General features: G+C 39.7%; 3 protein-coding genes across 4 annotated transcripts; all 3 read right to left on the bottom strand.

The window, feature by feature from the left end:
• Window positions 1-492: 492 nt before the first annotated feature.
• LOC101313018 (small nuclear ribonucleoprotein-associated protein B'-like) lies at window positions 493-2,876 on the bottom strand. 2 transcript variants are annotated; one of them, XM_004298934.1, is made up of 3 exons: window positions 2,041-2,876; window positions 1,349-1,481; window positions 870-943 (listed from the first exon to the last, which is right to left on the bottom strand). In XM_004298934.1, the coding sequence occupies exon 1, from the start codon at window positions 2,834-2,836 to the stop codon at window positions 2,045-2,047; it is 792 nt and encodes a 263-aa protein (XP_004298982.1). In that variant the 5' UTR covers window positions 2,837-2,876; the 3' UTR covers window positions 870-943; window positions 1,349-1,481; window positions 2,041-2,044. The 2 variants fall into 2 exon arrangements, with proteins under 2 accessions (XP_004298981.1, XP_004298982.1); XM_004298933.1 differs by lacking the exon at window positions 1,349-1,481 and having other exon boundaries at window positions 493-943.
• A 4,568-nt stretch (window positions 2,877-7,444) lies between these two features.
• Window positions 7,445-9,110, bottom strand: LOC101299870 (tryptophan aminotransferase-related protein 2-like). Its single transcript, XM_004300866.1, has 5 exons — window positions 8,896-9,110; window positions 8,499-8,802; window positions 8,126-8,406; window positions 7,721-8,013; window positions 7,445-7,629 (listed from the first exon to the last, which is right to left on the bottom strand). Exons 1-5 carry the CDS (start codon window positions 9,108-9,110, stop codon window positions 7,445-7,447), a joined length of 1,278 nt encoding a protein of 425 aa, XP_004300914.1.
• Window positions 9,111-11,853: 2,743 nt separating this feature from the next.
• Window positions 11,854-16,553, bottom strand: LOC101312441 (tryptophan aminotransferase-related protein 2-like). The gene is made up of 5 exons (XM_004298931.1): window positions 15,854-16,553; window positions 14,056-14,359; window positions 12,710-12,990; window positions 12,320-12,624; window positions 11,854-12,221 (listed from the first exon to the last, which is right to left on the bottom strand). The coding sequence occupies exons 1-5, from the start codon at window positions 16,099-16,101 to the stop codon at window positions 12,034-12,036; spliced, it is 1,326 nt and encodes a 441-aa protein (XP_004298979.1). The 5' UTR covers window positions 16,102-16,553; the 3' UTR covers window positions 11,854-12,033.
• Between the last annotated feature and the right edge of the window lie 1,630 nt (window positions 16,554-18,183).

The raw sequence follows: 18,183 nt of genomic DNA, 5'->3' as shown, positions 1-18,183 counted from the left end.
TTTTTTTGTTTTTGTTTTTTTAAAAACTAGCTGTCAGTTCATTGATAATTTAACGAAACTACAAGGTGTTTAGGGTTTATTCTGTTTGATTTTTTATAATCCGTGGATTCTCGTAAATGGTGCGTCTACTTTGTTCACCCATTAACAATACCTAAAATATTTTTTTATCAATTCTGCTTTGTTCATCCTACATTCTCTTCTCACCCTGTATATATTTTGTCAAATTCATATTTGCTCAAGGTAAGTAAAATCACCAACTGAACAAAAAAAATTCACATTAAAATATAAATCTCAATTAAAGAACAAGAAAAAACTCTAAAATTTAACAACTCAATAGTATCAGTCGATATCATGATGCACAATGTCTGTAAATGTATCTCTAGTAGCAACGCTTTCCATATTTTTGAGTTCTTGAACTGATCTATGTGTTGTATAAATACGGTACAGTAGTTGTCCATGAGAATTTAGATACAAAATCGACAGAGGAAATAATAAGTAAATTAATTGATAGACAAATCGAACCGAACCGAACAAAACTAAACCCACCCCTAGTACACAACGGTTCAATTTGATTAAAAATTTGGATGGATGCTACCAAAACTCTGGGAAAAGCTTTTGATGCATCCAACGGTATAACCTCATCATCAACATGAGGGCAGGGGGTAATTTTAGTGCTGAAATGTGAAGGAAAAACATAATTCTAATAACCTCATCATCAACAGAGAGCAGGGGGCAAGTATAGTGCTGAAATTAAAGGACAAACCGAATTCTAACAATCATCATCAGGTTGTACAGATAACTAGTTCAATGTGCTGATACATCATAGCGATGCCAAAAGTACTCTATTCAGACACGCTCATTCTCATTCATAAAACTGAATCTAGGTTCATAACGTCCGGCAATCAACACCTCTGGAAATTCTTCAATCATAACCTGTTCATGCCTGCGCAAGAAAACAGGATATAGTCAACTTTTAAGCAAGAAGAGAATAACAAATTATCAGAACAAAACTGTGCATAGAGTTTAGTAGTAGAAGTGACAACAGCTCCAGCTCAATTCATCTAGAACATGTTATTCAAGTTCCCAAAATGATCAACTAAATTTGGATAAACAGTAGAGCTAAAACAAGCAAAGAGTTCTAGACTTCTAGCTAACTACAACTCCTATATAAGTTCAGATGCAAATGTAGTTTATCACTGATACAAACTTTAATTTCAATCATAGAGAGCATAAAACCAAAGTTCAGATGTAATATGTTAAATATCCAGTACCATGGACCGAAATGTGCAGGGCTGGAATAAACGAAATCAAATTTAATGTGAAAATAAGGATTTCTTGGTACCAGTACATTGAGTAAATCAGGTTGTTCCTCGAACAATTCGTGCATATCCTTTCTCAATAACCAATATGAAACACACCAAAGAACTATAGCCTCAGAAGAATAGCGCCCTTATACAACAGAGATTTCACCAATCCACATCCTAAATAGATAGAAAGAGCAATTTGTAAAACTTCTGCTAAGGAAGAAAACTAGACTTCAAGACCTAATCACCCAAAACATGTATTCAAGCAACAATTAGAACATGCACATCTGAGCAATCACTGATGTGAAGAGAAATGCGCTTTCAAACTCCGACTACACTCCTTGTTCTAAAACGGTATGACATATCTTCTAAACCTAATACTACCCTCGATTTCTGTCCGCCTCATTTTTTATATAAATGCAGGTGTAAACAAAATCAAAGCTATTGGACACGGTGGAGAGATGACCAAACCTTTTTGGACTTGATAGAGGTTATCTTAAGTTCAAAGCGCCGCTTATTCTATCAAGGCTATTGATTAAGACCATCTTAAGACAGATTATCAATATCAAGTGTCAAACCTAGTTCCAAGATAAAAAATAATTGTATATGCCCCAAAGTATTATGCCTCTGAATTTTGGTACTAAACTGAACATATACCAATGGCACAAATGCAATAAAAATAACTCAACTCCAATCAAACAGAACTTGCACTAAGCAAAAGAAAATTATGACATACCAAATCACTGTTGCTGGTTCTGGTTGTTGGGTGGAGGCGGCATGCCACGAGGAGGTCCATACACAGGAACACCACCAGGTGGAGGAGGCATCCCAGGACGAGGCGGTGGACCTTGCATTCCAGGAGGCGGTGGACCCCTCATCATCTGGCCAGGAGGCCCCATTGGTCTCTGAGCAAACTGCATTGGTGGAGGACCTGGTGGAAACTGCGGCGGTCCGCCGGGCCTAGCAAACTGTGGAGGAGGCATAGAAGGCGGTGGTCCACGAGTCATCTGTGGAGGCCCCTGCCCTGGATAACCAGCCATCTGGCCCGGTGGCCTGAGCACCGGCGCAGCCGGATAGTTCATCGGCGGGCGAGAAATCTGAGGCTGCATCATGCCAGGAGCAGGCCCACCGACGCCGCGAACCGGACCGGAGAGACCCGGCTGAGCCTGAGCGAGTGGCGCGACGACTCCTCTCCCGGCGCCGCGGCCGATTCCAGGTCCGGCCATGGCGGCGGCGCTGGAGGCTTTGGCTCTGGACTCTTCCTGAGGCGGCGGACCCTCGACTGTCATGGAGACGACCTCTTCGCCGCGGAGGAGGACCATCCCGAGTGTGCGGCGGTCCTCGCGTTCCTCGTTGTTCTTCTTGCCTTTTGACGGCGGGAGCTTACGGAACTCCTCGCAGTCGCCGAGGACGAGGTTCATGTGGCGGTCGAAGGCCATGAACTTCCCGACGAGCTGGCGGCCGTCTTGGATCGTGACGCGCATGCGGTAGTTGATGAATTGAAGCATCTTGGAGCTCTTGGACATCGACATTGTGGCGATTCTGAACCCTTCTCTCCTCCGCGCCCTAGGGTTTTAGATTTCGTAGAGATTTTATTGGGAAGAGACCACTAGTATATGTATAAAGAAACTGAGCTGAATGGGTCATGGGTCATGGGCTTTTACATTCTGGACATGTTGTTCTCATGGTGGGCGTTGAAGCCCAATAAGTTTTATGTACCCAGATAGATTTTCGCTCGAAATTATTTTCTTTTTAAATTATTTTCTTTTCCATTGTAATGATGCTAAGAAATCTGGCCCTTTTTGTTAAAGCGAAAGCAAAAGGAGATGGAAACTTAGCAATGTAAACATAGTGCAAAGGGGGAGAGCAATGGAAATTTGAGTGAATGTGAGGAACTGCAGAGCACTATTGTAATAGCCTCTTATAGAAATTAGTCCTCAAAGGAAATGGATGGCATGGGAAAAATTGGATTTTACATAATTGCAATCTCTTATTCTTTGAACAGTTTCTTCTCTTTCAGTACCCCCAACAAGGTCAAATGGGGTGTTTAGATTTGAAATCAACTTAGTTTTGTTTGCTGTAAGAAAAAATTTGATTTGGCAATTATATACGTACCCCTTTGATTACAAAGGGAACTCCTTGATGTTTATATGTTTTCATATTTAGGATCTGAAGGGTTTCTAATTGGCCTTGAGATCATTGTTAGACATCGATCGGTTGGTTTTTATGCTATACAGAATTTACCTTACCTTAGTATTATTAAAGACTGATTACCTTCCCAAGAAGTCTGTCTACCAAGATAGATGCGTCACTTGAGTTTCTCAAGATGAGAAATTTAAGAGATATTAGAAACAGTTCAACAGCAAAGATCTTGAACCTAGCCTTCGTGATGATACTAGTTTGGTGTCTCAAGTGAATGAAACATTCAAGGAGGCTGGAATCGAACCAAGATCCCAGGAACCACATGTCACAGCTTTGTTTGTGGCAAAGCATCTGCTAGATTCTTATATGAGAAGAAACCACATGGTTTTAACAGAAGAAGAGGCAGAGCAATTGATATTGGTAGTCAGCCAATACCCTCAAATTACCGATGATCAAGTTTCCTTTTGGATTGCAGGTTTCAGAGCCAAGTCTTTAGCCAAAGCCACAAGAAGTCGAAACAGAACTCAAACAGATCATTGCTCGTTTACTATCTGCTTTATTAACACCCAATTCAGAGGTAAAGAAATTTGAAGCTGCACAGCAGAATTCAGAATTTGATTTGTTTGACTGAAGGCATGCCAGAAAATATGAAGAGGACCAAGGGCAGTTTGATCAAGGCCTTACTGTCAATAACTTCAGATGAGTGATACTTTTTATTTAGTTTCTTTCTGTGTTTTGTGGAGTTCTGCAGTACTATCGATCAATCTAAAACGATATGTTCTTCTATCATATTTTCAATGCAAGTGTCTTCAACTCTAGTTAGGGTCTTAGTAGTATTGGAGCACTTCTGTAGTTGTGTGAGTCTCTTATTTCAAACAAAGCAAGTAGTCTATTAGCATTTCTAATGTTGACAATGGATGAATGAGATGGTTTTATGTTTATTATCTGGTGTCCCATAAGCTACCATTCCAGTTGCATGAACGATTTGTTACGATTCTGTTACTAAATTGGTGATGAATAGAGCACCAAGATTTCATAGCTTGTAAGAGTAGGTCTCAAATTTTATGCTCTCGACAAAAATAATAATACACACCAAATTAACAAACATCATAACAATCCATAGAATACATAAATAGCATAGGTATCAATGTATCATGCAGCAATTGGAGGAGATAGGGTATAAAATGTTGCCGTATTCTTTGTGGGTGGCGGCGGAGGGGATTTACTTGTTACTTTTAGGCTCTGAAGGGGCACTGTTTTCTTGCCAACAATGGAATTTTGACATCCATAGTTGCCTTGTTTTTTACCAAGTATCCTTGTCAAGCCATGTACACAATCAACATGCCATAAACTCTTCTGATCACCTAAAGTCATCATAGGAAAATTGCAAAGCAAGAAATGTTATAGACAATAAAGATCCTTAATCACTTGGATTTATTTTAGACAATAAGATCCTCGAAATTAAACTTAGAGCCAAGAAAATCAAAACATCATTTGTAATGCAGAATCCAACTGAATAAATGGTAAACCATAGAATGGAAGAAGTTTATCATGTTAACAATGAATTAAGAAGTTTTTACCATGAGGAACTGATGCAGAAGTTGAAGGAAAAGCACCCACAAGAAGGTATATTGCTAATACAGCTAAAGCTAACTTCGCTGGAGAACCACTCATCATTGAAAGCTGGATCAAGAAGTTGTAAAAGCCTTAATGTCAGTGGGATTTCTTTGTTATGATCCTAGGATATTGCTGAACAGAGATTTATAGATTCTCAGTTTACGCCAAATTGTGCTTAATCATATTTTAGTTGCTGTTTGTTGCTTTTGTATAATGAGAGTTTGGTAGTAGGAGGGATGCCTATACATGTTTTGGTTACTAATTATGGAGTTGACTTTAAATTGGCATGTTACTTCCATTATATTGCGTTCATTTAGGTGCATAAGTTGCAGGACTGATAGTCTTCAGAACTACTCAACTATGTCACTGTTCATGGCTATGTGTATAAGTTCAATTAAATTAAGGATGTTAAATAACATCCAGATTCTTCGTAGTTTAAGGTATACAGCTACTTGGTTCTGTCATTGATCTGAAGTCAACTTTTCAAGCAAGTTGCTTGCAAGAACCAAGAGCCACAAATAGAAGAATGTGTCAAAAATCAAGTGTGTGAATTTTGAAAGTGTGATGAAATTTTAGCATCTAAAATCTAAAACCTCTTGATGAATTGAACTGCTTAGATAATTTCTAAATATCGAACTTCTCTTCGTTGCTGTACTACTCATCATGCATGGAATTTGCTTGTCTATTTGCAACAAAAGTAATGCTGTGAAATTTTAGTTATGGCACTGATTGTGATACTGTATCTGGCCATTTGGGTTTCTTGAGTGAAATTTGCATTGATATATACTGGTCTTTGACAGAAGTAGCAGCCTAGTGTAGAAAGTCCCCAAAGCCTAATGAGTTGCAAGTGAGGCAAAACATTGAAATAAAAGCTTAGGGAATTGATCAAGAATACATATACATGCATCAATAGGCATCAGGCAAGGACTGGAGATACAGAAGCAATCTCTGTGTTGTTGCCTTATTTCTAATGGGTGCAGGTGGTGCAGATTTTTTCGCTACTGTTCTTAGGTTGCGAGTTGGCACTACTTTCTTGGCAATGACATTTGGCCATCCAAAGCTTTCTTTTCTTCCAAGTGTTCTCCTCAATCCATCTTTATCAACATGCCATGAACTCTTCTCATCACCTTCGATCCCTATAAATTGACAGCAAGCATGAAATGTTAACATAACATGAAAGTCTGATCGATCAATTTACTATTCGAAACTTTTCTAACATAACAAAGCCATATAGCAATACCATCAACATATCTAATTTTAAGTAAATGGTATATTGAGATATTATTACCATGAGGAATCATTGCAGAAGTTGCAGTTAAGGCACCCACAAGAAGATACACTGCTAATACAGCTAAAACCAACTTTTCCTGAGAACCCCTCATGATGGAAAGCAGGAACAAGAAAATGTAGAGCAGTTGAAGCCTTAATATCAGTTGGAATTCTTTGTCATCATGCTAGCTAGAATATTAAAAATACTGAACAAACATTTTAAGAATCTTTGCTTACGCTAAATTCTGTTTGATTTGATTATAATTGCTGCTGTTGGTTTGTTTGGTGTCATGTGCGATAGGTAGCTAGTAGAATGGTTGTCTATGTTTAGGTTAAGGATTTAAGGAATTGACTTGGAGTTCTCATGTATGGAAAACTCAACTTAATTCAGAGTTGTATATGCGGATACGCCATTGTTGCTTTTCCTATCATCTGAAAAGACAGAATACAGTACGGATAAGAGTATGTTATAAAAGATGGGGATTTATAATGCTCATCAGAACACTTGCATGACCATTACTATGCATTCTCAATATTATGAATGTTCATGCACAGGTTTCATTTATATAAATTTAAAGGTTGAATTTAAGCAGCTTAAGAGATAGAGCTAGTTGCTTCTGGCTTTGATCTGAAGTCAACCATTCCAGCAAATTACTTGCAAGAAGCTAAGAATCAAGAACCACATACAGAAGAGCAACTGATATTGTGATTGGTTAAAATAAAGCATCTGATTTAGCAAGTCGGCAGAAGTTTTAGAATCTAAATTATCCAAAACCTTGAGATGAATCAAACTCGACAAGATGATTTTGACTATTTTACTTCTCTATGTTAGTATTTTGATGAGGAGTCTTTCTCGATTGATACATACAGTATATACAGAGGTTGATCAGTTAAAGTTGTCTGGCTGATTAATTGTTATCCTAGTATTAGTTATTCTTGCAGCAGTGTGCAGAAATTGGATATCATTGATTTTGAACACAAATGAATTTCACTAAGAAACAACTGTATGATTAAATAGATGGCTACAATTTGCATCACCTTCATTACTATTGTACATCTAAACCTACTGATCACACACACTTCATCCTTCTCAGTCACAATGTTATGAGTTCTTACTGGAGCTTGGACAAACGCTTCAGAAACAAACTGAAGTTGATATCCTTATCCACCATACTTATTCGAACATATTTTGCGCTAACCCCAAATTTACTTCCTCCCCGGGTCAAAATCTTCTGCCCTCTGAGGAAGCTTTCACAATCCTCCACTTCATCGTCCTCACACTTAAGCCATGCGAAGGCTGCACATAAAATTAAGTGATCAACTCATAATGTCCAAATTTTGTTTGGATGAAGTCATTAACCTAATGGTTTGTGGTGAAGTTCACTCACCAGGTTGAGGCATTGTCTCCTTTTGAAAGAAATGGCAGAACCCCGGTGCAAATTCAGGCAGACTAAACCTTCTGCTATTGTTCACCGCCGCTCGGAGCAGCCGCCACCTCTCTGCCATGAGGTGGTGGCTTATGTCGAAGAAGGATTCACCTGAGCTGTCAACACTGGTGTTGGTCATCACTTCCAAGATCTTGGCAGCTCGGAGCTGTGAATCCCTGGACACGCCAATGGTGTTTAGCTCTATGAACTTGATCATTCTCTTGGCAACTTCTTCGTCCTTCACCAGAGCCCACCTAGAAAATTCATGCAGAAAAAAACTGTTTAGTGAAGCAAAACAAGAACAATTATAAAAAAATAAAAAAATAAAAAAAAGATCTCTGATGTGAATATGGGATTAGTGCTTACCCAATGCGCGTCCCAGCATGACCATTGGCTTTGCTGAAGGTGAACAATGACAGATCATGGTCTGCCGGTAAGGAAATGGGTGTATATTGTGGCCAGTAGTAGGCCAAATCATGCACCAACATACCTCCGGTTCGATTCACGGTGGAGGACCTGAAAAACCCGTCGGGGTTATTCGGAGATGTGATGAACTCAATGTAGGGTCCTTCCTTGTTGAAGCTTCTCGCATCTCCGGCCCAGTTGAACAGTCCCGACTTGAGGTATGTACTCATCACCGGGTAAGACTGCATGCAAGAACATAAAGCAAATCAATGGCAAGGACTAAGAACTAAACCAACTCCAACAGAATCAAACACAAAAAAAATTTAAAACTCACCGAGTAGAATGGAGCTGTAGATACCACACTCATGGGCTCAGATCCATCTGCCGGAGAAAGAGCGAAAAGCGCAGCAATAATGAGCTGAGACGAGCCTGTCCCAATCACAATATGACGCCCTTCAGTGACGGCATTCCCCACAGCTTTGTGTAGTTTTATAATCTGCATGGCCAGTTGGGGCTCCAAAAACCAACAGAGGTTTTTCACATCCGAGAAGTAGCTCATCGAGTGCCACCCCGGAATCACCACTGTGGTTTTGTCGCCCATCATCATCCAGTACTTCTCATACATTGTTGGGTCACCACTGCAATACAAACAAGGCGGTTAGTATAGATTTCATTATACAAAATTGAAAAACAGAGAGGAAGAAACAGAGTATTGAAGAGAGGGTACTCACTGGTTGAGGTTGATGACCTTATCTATATCTTCTTCACCAGATGAAGAAGAAACAGAGAGGAGTGTCCTCTGGGTTGCGGGACCTTCAACGTCCACAACTTTTGGTTGGCCATGTTTCTCACTATTGAGATACACCCTCATCACCAAGCTTAGATTGAGGGCGAGAGACAGAATAAGCAAATTTGTGATTGTGAAAATGCTAAAGAAGTTTGCCATTTTTGTAGAGCTATGGAAAGGGAAGTAGTTGAAACTTGAAAGAAGTGAATGCTGAAACAGAGGAAATGAAAACAGAGGATGCTTTGGAACAAGGTGAGGAACTGGAAAAACTTGAGGTGGCTTTTAATCCTTTTATAGCGAAACCCAGGAGAAAATGGATGTTGAAGAACGAACTGTAACGCTTGCAGAAGCGGGTCTTCTGGATTCAAGTTGAATAAACTGGTCTTCTGGAGTCACATTGTACATGCTACTCCAGTCAATTCCACCATGACAAAATTTGAAACTGCATCTTGGATTCATGTCAAAGACGTTTAATTGGTAGTTTGGAAGGACACCCCAAAATTCTGGGTTTATAGAGAATGCTGCTGTTCCATGTGAGTTTTCCCAAGACATTGAATTTATTCCCAGAAAAAGAAAATACAGATAATGCAAAACAGAAAAGGAAGTAACTGATGAATTGCAGAAGACCATGAACTTGGCGATGAGTTGGCGGCAGTTGATGAATTGGAGCTCTTTCCTGGACATAAAGTAATTGGGCCATGGGATGCAACATTGTGGACTCTTAGTGGGCCATGAAGCCCAATATTTTCATAATGTTGTTTTTCTAAGCTTGTAACGTTGAAGAAAACTTGGAATGTTTTGGAGTGTTGAATGAGCTACACAAAGCTAACAGTAAAGAAGAACAGAAAGAGAAAGCAGCATGGAGAATCTAAAAGGCCTCTGAAATTGCAGTGCCTCGATTCATCAGAGAAAAAGAGTGAAGCAGAAGAGCAATGAGTTGAAACGAATCAAAAACTCGAAGAAGGTGGTTCATGAAGGACACTGGGTTTTATTTCATCAATCCAGATTCCAGAAGAAAGAGTTTGGTTAAGAGGACACATTGTATTTGTTTCCAACTAAAAGAATCACAATTAGTTGGTGTTTGGTTAAGAGGAAAAGAGAAAGTTGATGTAGATCCTAGCCATAGGAACTCTAGTTTGATTGAATTGGCAGGGAAATGGATGAATCTCTATGGCTGGTGTAGTGGTGTATATGCTTGGATAGATTTGCTCAACAATTGATCTTCAATGTCTACCTGCCTTAGTTGGAGGTAAAAACTTTCGGCTTGATAAGAGAGCAAAAATGTGATTGGAATTTTGGTTGTCTCTGATTACTTCGTGTTCGATTTTATAGACGGTCGTCATAGAAATACTGAAATTTATATTATGACACTCACGTGATTTTGTTGAAGTTGTTGCGTTAGTATGTGTGAAACATTATGAAATATTGTCCCTAGTCAACATACTCTAGTGCGTTACCTATTGATTTCCATAAATTACGCATGAATTTTCTCTAACGCTCTTATGCGAATTGTGAAAATCTCATTTGCAATTCAACCGACCTCAATGTTGATGTTTGCTAGCCATTTGTTTTGAAAACAGATGCTTGATTTTTTGGGAAGGTCGCCTGAAACTAGTGAAACGCTTGTTCCTTAGTTTAACCAATTTTATATGCGGTTCGACCAACTTGAATGTCGATGTTTGCTAGCCTTTTATTTTGAAAACGGATGCATAAATATTTGGGAATGTGGCTTGAAATTAGTGAAACGCTTATCCCCTAGCTTAACCATCCTTATCTACAATTCGACCAACTTTAATGTCGATATTTGCTAGCCATTTAATTTTAAAACGGATACATGACTTTCTGGAAAGATATATGCGACCAACTTCACTGTCGATGTTTGCTGGCGACTTATTTTGAAAACGGATGCATGAATTTTTGGAGAGGTATCTGTGACCAACTTCAATGTCAATGTTTGTTGGCCTCTTATGTTGAAACGGATACATGAATTTCTAAAAAGGTATATGCAATGTTTGCTATCCACTAATTTTGAAAACGGATACGTGAATTTTTGAAAAGGTATATATGTAATTCGACCTATTTCACTATCGATATTTGCTAGCCACACATTTTGAAAACGGATGCATGAATTTCTGGAAAGGAATCTGCGACAAACTTCAATGTCGATGTTTGCTGGCCACTTATTTTGGAACGGATGCATGAATTTCTGGAAAGGTATATGCGACCAACTTCAATGTCGATGTTTGCTGGCCTCTTATACATGAATTTCTAGGAAGGTATATGCAACGTTTGCTATCCACTAATTTTGAAAACGGATGCGTGAATTTTCAAAAAGGTATATGTAATTCGACCTATTTCACTATTGTTGTTTGCTAACCACACATTTCGAAAACGGATACATGAATTTTTGGGAAGGTCATTTGAAATTAGTGAAACGCTTGTTACCGAGTTTTTATAAATACCACTTAGTCTTTCAATACATAAGTATCACTTTTCCATAATCCCTTTGTTTATGGTTACCGGTTCTTTCCTCTCTTCAATGGACTTTGACACACAAATGCAGAAGTGTAAACACAACTCTCGTTTTGAGCACATATGGGATCCCGGAGAGCATTCTTGTAACATCACTTGTAGGAATTAGTCATGGATGGAAATGGATGACATGGGAAAAATCGGAGGCGGCCGCTGCTGATCTCAACGGGAGCAGACATGGGAAGAGCTCTCAATTTGGATCCACCAGGTAAAAATGATTAGCTTTTCAGTTTTGTCAAGTGAACCATCCTATTCCATGGATAGGAGTTTGGGAATATTGTGGGTTCTTTTACCTAATAAGCCTTCAACTTCAAACCAACATTGCTGTCAATTTTGTTGGATATGGTTGGATTTGGATCTCTGTATTTTCACCGAGAAAAACCATGCGATCAAATTAACGAGTACAAATTTCAGCACTTTCTATTACTATTCTACACATAAACCAACTGATCACACTCTCCTTCTCCTTCCTCAGTGTCCCCTCATACCAATGCAGCCTCTGCCAAATTGGTTCCAAACAGCTCGAGGAAGGAGCAGCGCCAGTACGATGTCATGACTGGATTTTGGACAATCGCTTCAGAAACAAAATGAAGTTTATGTCCCTATCCAGCATGCTTATGCGGACATACTTTGGGCTAACCCCAAAGTGTCTTCCTCCTCGGGTCAAAATCTTGTGCCCTCTGAGGAAGCTTTCACAATCCTCCACTGCATCGTCCTCACATTTGAGCCACGCGAAAGCTGGAGAGAAAGGTAAATTAATCAAACTCATAATGTCTTTTTTCTTTGTTTATCATTGATAATGTCATTCATTAACAGTTTGTGGTATTTTCCCTTACCAGGTTGAGGCTGCGTCTCCTGTTGAAGAAAGTGGCAGAACCCTGGTGCAAAGTCAGGCAGACTAAACATTCTGCCATTGTTCACCGCCGCTCGAAGCAGCCGCCACCTCTCTGCCATGAGGTGGTAACTTTTCTCAAAGAAGGATTCCCCAGAATCTGAGCTGCCATGTTTTTCAGTGGTGTTGGTCAAGACTTCCAAGATCTTGGCAGCTCGGAGCTGTGAATCCCTGGACACGCCAATGGTGTTGAGCTCTATGAATTTGATCATTTTCTTTGCTACTTCTGCATCTTTCACTAGAGCCCACCTAGAGAACACATGCAGAAGAAATATATTTACTGGAGCAACTTAACTGGAAGAAAATGAGGAACTTATATAGGATCACTACTTACCCAATGCGCGTCCCGGCATGACCAGTGGCTTTTGAGACAGTGAACAATGACAGATCATGGTCTGCAGGCGAGGGAATGGGGGTATACTGTGGCCAGTAGTAAGCCAAATCATGGACCAATATACCTCCAGTTCGATTAACCATAGAGTGCCTGACAAATCCATCAGGGTTATTCGGAGAGGTGACAAACTCGATGTACGGGCCTTCTTTGTTGAAGCTTCGGGCATCTCCAGCCCAGTTGTACAGGCCCGATTTGAGGTAGTTGCTCATCACGGGGTAAGACTGCAAACAGATTATCAAGAACCAAAGTAAGGCTGCAAATCATAAACATGTGAAAAAGCCAGCAAATTATAAAGATTCATTTTATTACTCCTCTTTTACTTCCACTAGACTACAACTTTATCTATTTGTAACATGCTAACATGTCATATACTATCTTTTTAGCTCCCTATGAAAATGCAAGACCATCATTGCAAATCTTCACAAACTTGAATCCATCAAGTACAAACCATGTACATTAACAAGTTTTACAGATAGGATATATTCTTTACTTCAAGCTCAAGTGTCATATAGAGTTGACTTGAAAGTACAGAGAATATTTGAGTCATTATATGAAAATCGAGAGTTTTATATCTCCATATTACTAGTTTGATCTATTTCAAATGGGCACATGCATGAACATATGCAACAGCACTCTGTGCAGGGAGGATAAAATAGGATCCAAGACAGGGGGACAAAAGATTTAGTAACATTTAAGGAGGGGGACAAGGACCAAATTATTGAGATCACAGTAAAGCTTCAGAATCATGGTAGGGAAAACAGTTCTTATTATTAAAAGGTTCTCTGCCCTTGTTCTTCTGGGAAAATTAAAACAGTTCCTAAGGGAAAAGGTAATGGTTTAAAAGCGACATTTGGTATTCTGAAAGTTATTGATAAAATGCCATATGAAAGAGAAGGAACGTCTAGAAGATGGGGTGGCGATGGTGGTAGCAATAACATACCAAAATCATGTACTTCATATGCATGAAAGCCAAGCCTTTGAGAAAGATGACACCACCAACTTCCCACAAAATATCTTAAACCATTGTAACAAGTTCTAATTATAGTGGACACCATTCACAAAAGCTTGTCCACCAAGCTAAGTGATTCCTTAAACAAATATAAAACTAAGGAATAAACCATATGGTTCATCACTAATGGCATTTGACCTTGCCTAAATTTTCTAGCACGCAAACTAGCGAACCAGTGAATAATGACTTCATCTTAAAAAAACAAAGCTGTAGATGTTGAAACAAGGATCAAGTATTAACTCAACCAAAAGAATCAAAACAAAAATATAAAACTCACCGAGTAGAATGGGGCTGTAGATACGACACTCATTGGCTCAGATCCATCTTTTGGAGAAAGAGCGAAAAGCGCAGCTAAAATGAGCTGAGATGAACCTGTCCCAACCACAATGTGACGCCCTTCAGTGACGGCATTCCCAACGGCTTTGTGTAGTCTGATGACCTGCTTGGCAAACTCGGGCTCCAAAAACCAGCAGAGGTTTTTAATGTCTGAGAAATAGCTCATGGAGTACCAACCAGGTATCACAACGGTGGTTCTCTCACCCATCATCATCCAGTACTTTTCGTACATAGTCGGATCACCACTGCATTCAATCAGGCATTAACACAAACAGATCATGTGCATGTTGAACTTACATACAAAAGAAAGCTTGGATCTTTATGTGAGAATCCTGGGATTTCATCAAATCTCCCAAAGTTCACTTTGCCCATTTCAAAGTAAAAGTGAAAGTGAAAGAACATAATGACAGTCTCATATAAACAGGTGATAGCTTTTTCAACCAGCAGCCAAGCGTAGTATAAAGCTGATGTCTTTATGTAGAATTCTTGGAAATTCATCAAATCTTTACAAAATTCACCAATCCATTTCAAAGTAAAATAGCAAAAACACAAATGACAATCTAATACATAGTATCAAAGTAAAAGATGTAACAACTTTTCACTCCAAAGATGGAGGAAACATAAGAATGTGCAACAGCAATTTGAGATTCTGAAAATGCATGGAGACATTGAGGTAATGTATGGGGAAGGCAGCAATTGGAGGGTGGGTTTTGGGCCCCTTCCATCAAGAAATCAATGATTAGGTGTTATACATTTCTAGAATCAGATCAAAGACCTGTGTCAATTGGTGGAGACCTAAAGTGGGGGTTAAAACCTTGAGAGGTCCAACAAAGTGGTGAAGAAGATCCATCCAGAGTCCAGACAATCCCAATTATAGGACTAAAAAAGAAGGAAGGCTCTAAAAGCTAAATCACAAGATGGGGCGGCCAAAAGTTTAAAGCTTTGGACACCACACCCCCACGACGCCCTCTACTCTTCTACTACACTTTCCCAAAGGCCAACACTTCAAAAGGAAAAGGCCACACACAAGTGTTAAGGTTTATTTAGTTTACCCACAAGAACATGCATCTGGGGGACTTCAAATTCTGCAACTTTGTTGTTTACAAGTGCATTTTCAATGACCAAGTTTGAGGTCCATAATAAAAATGACAAACAAACAAAACACACTGCTTTTGTTTTTGGGGTCAATAAGCAAAGGCAGGGCTCAAGAACAAAAGGGTTTGCTCCATTGCCCAACTCAAACATGCACCGTGGAAAATCTCAAGCAAGAAGAGTGCAAAGATTAAGGCTTTAAACTAAATTTTGGTGGGATATTACTGTGCTCTTAAGTATCATTAAAAAATTTAACAGTGTCCAAAACAGTGAAATATTTTAGTAAGTGTTGCTTAACATGCTTTGCAAATCTTATCACTGACGTCAACTGAGGTTTCTTCTTGACCTTCTTTCAGATTCGAGACGCCATCATCACTACTCGCTTGACACTTCTTCCCCCATGCCCCAAAACTTTTGCAGTAAGTGAAAAGACAACTTTACCCTGGCCATTTTTACACACTACTCACTTCGACCAAAAATTTGGAGTGCGCAAAACTCGAAGACAATCGAAATGACAATATACACAGGCAGGTCGAGACTAACAAGACGGTAAATGATGCTTGAAGAAACGTCAATGGTGGAAATTGATGATACACAAATGAAAGGCCGGAAAGAAAGAAACAGAGTATTGAGTTGAATGTACTCACTGGTCGAGGTTGATGACTTTTTCCATGCCTTCTTGACCAGACGAAGAAAGTGACTGAAGAGTCTTCTGGGTTGCGTGAGCTTCCTTGTCTGCAGCAAATGATGGACCTCTCTGCTTCTGGTTCTCCACAGAGAAGAAGAGCCCATGTTTTTCACCGTCGAAGAATACCCTAGTAATCAAGCTCAGATTGAGCGCCAGAGACAGCACAAGCAAGTTCCTCATTGTGAACATGCTCTCATATTTGGTCATATTTTGAGTACTGAAAACAGAGCAACAGAGTACTGAAAACAGAGCAATGAAAACAGAGTGAGTGAATGTGAGGAAGTGGAGAGAAACTTGAGGCGGGTTTTATAGAGAAACTTGAGGCGGGTTTTATAGAGAAACCCAGGAGATGAAAACAAAAAAGTGTTTCAAGTGACAAATGGGTGGTAAAGAGTGAACTTTAAGGCTTACACAGATTGAAATTGAACAAACTAGGTCAGTTAATCCAACCATGATCAATCTTGAAATAGATTGTTTGGAAGTTGGGTATATGTCGAAGAGAATTCACTGACAGTTAGGAAAGACACTCTAGATTACTCTTGCATGTGATTTTTTTCAAAGACAGTAAAGAATTTGTGAAAATCAGATAATGGAAAACAGAAAAGGAAGAAACTTGATGAGGTGGGTAGGTGATGAAATGCCACCGGAGAGTTGAAAACACTTCCGGGCCGGAGATTTTTTTCAGGGACCAAGAAATCCCAGAACGGTTACCGAAGCTAGATCTCGCCCCTCGAAAACAAGAACACCCAATTAAGAGTAGAACTGTAGAGGTAGTAATAGATTCATTGTTCCAAAGGTGAATATAAATACACGGCAGGTTTTGTATATGGGTTAATTAAGGGCGTGGAAATAAAGCCTGCCTCTTACTGCATGCTCTGTCTGCAATTTTTCTGTTTGCTTTTTCTGATCCCTCCGTTCTCTGATCCCCCCATCATTTTTTTTTTCTTCTATTCGTTTCTTCTCTCCTTTGTACTGTTTTATATTTTTTCTATTTTGGTTTGGTCTCTTGAGTATTTGGTTTCAATCCATTTTGGTTAATAAGTCTGATATTTTTGAGTTGTAACGAATTGGAGTTTGATGTGGACTGGAACTAGGAGAGGGAGATGGTGACAGATGAGGTTCCTGCTAATTACGTTTCATAGTGGAACGTTTGTGTGCCTTGGTAATTCTGTGCTTTGTTTTTTTTTTGGCTTGGTGTCTAATCCAGAATGCAATTTTCTTAATTTAGGTTCATAACCTAAAGAACCGTAACTCAAGTTAAGTGATTGGACACTACATATGTAACCTTTAACTGATGTTTGGGAGTTACTTCAGCGAACTATCAATTGTATTGGATGATAATCTTCGTCGTAAGAAAATCTGTAACTTCTGTTATTTTATTTTATAACGATTTAAAGTTCAATAATGAGTTATTAAGTTATCACGTATGTTTATCCAGTCTGAATAAAATTTTCCGTCCTTTTTTTTTAAAAGAAAAGGTTATCACGTATGAGGGGCCATTTTTAACTCTATTGCATGTTAATAGAGAGCGCTGCTAGGGTTTTTGCTTCCCTAGGGTTTCATTTTTCTCTACCGCTCAGCACCCATTCCCTGTTTGCTCACCATGACTGATGAGGTTTCAATCCATTTCGCCACTGCTCTCACCATTCGTGAGGGCAGTCCGGCCACTCCCTGAGTGACTCCACGACCTCCGACTGCCTTGGCTCCCTCTCTTGCCATTGGTAGGCTGTTGTTTATGAAGAAGCGTCTCCCAGACCCGAAGGTGGTGATCGACACCCTGACTTCCGTCTGGGATCTCCATAACCGTCTCCAGGTACGTTCGGTGGGAGATCGATATTTGCTCAAGTTCTCTCGCCCTGAAGATCATCGCTATCCGATCCAAGGAGGTCCATGGTTCTTTGGACGATCCAACTTCATGCTTTCAGAGTGTGATGGTCTCTCTAAGGTGACCACTGTTCTGATCTCCTCTATGTCGGTGTGGGTTGAGATCCTTGGACTCCCACCACGTTTGTTCACAGAAGAGGCTGCAGGGAAGGTCGGCGATCTCTTAGGGCATGTGTTGTTTCTGGATAAGATTGGTTTGCGGTGTGGAATTCGAGCCAAGGTCCGGCTCATCCATGATATATCAGATCCGGTGAGGGAGGCATTCCCTCCGATGCTTTTTGAATTTGATTTGGGTGGTCGAAAGGCGACGGTTATGCTTTCCTTCAAGTATGAAAGGGTGGTAGGGTTTTGTCGAGTTTGTGAACTGTTGGAGCATCTTTCTCAGGGGTGCGACGGTCCACCGGA

Source organism: Fragaria vesca, linkage group LG5, assembly GCF_000184155.1.
Source record: "Fragaria vesca subsp. vesca linkage group LG5, FraVesHawaii_1.0, whole genome shotgun sequence".
Classification (NCBI taxonomy): domain Eukaryota; kingdom Viridiplantae; phylum Streptophyta; class Magnoliopsida; order Rosales; family Rosaceae; genus Fragaria; species Fragaria vesca.
Note: the sequence above shows the minus strand (reverse complement) of the source record. Positions and strands in the feature narration are given on the sequence as shown.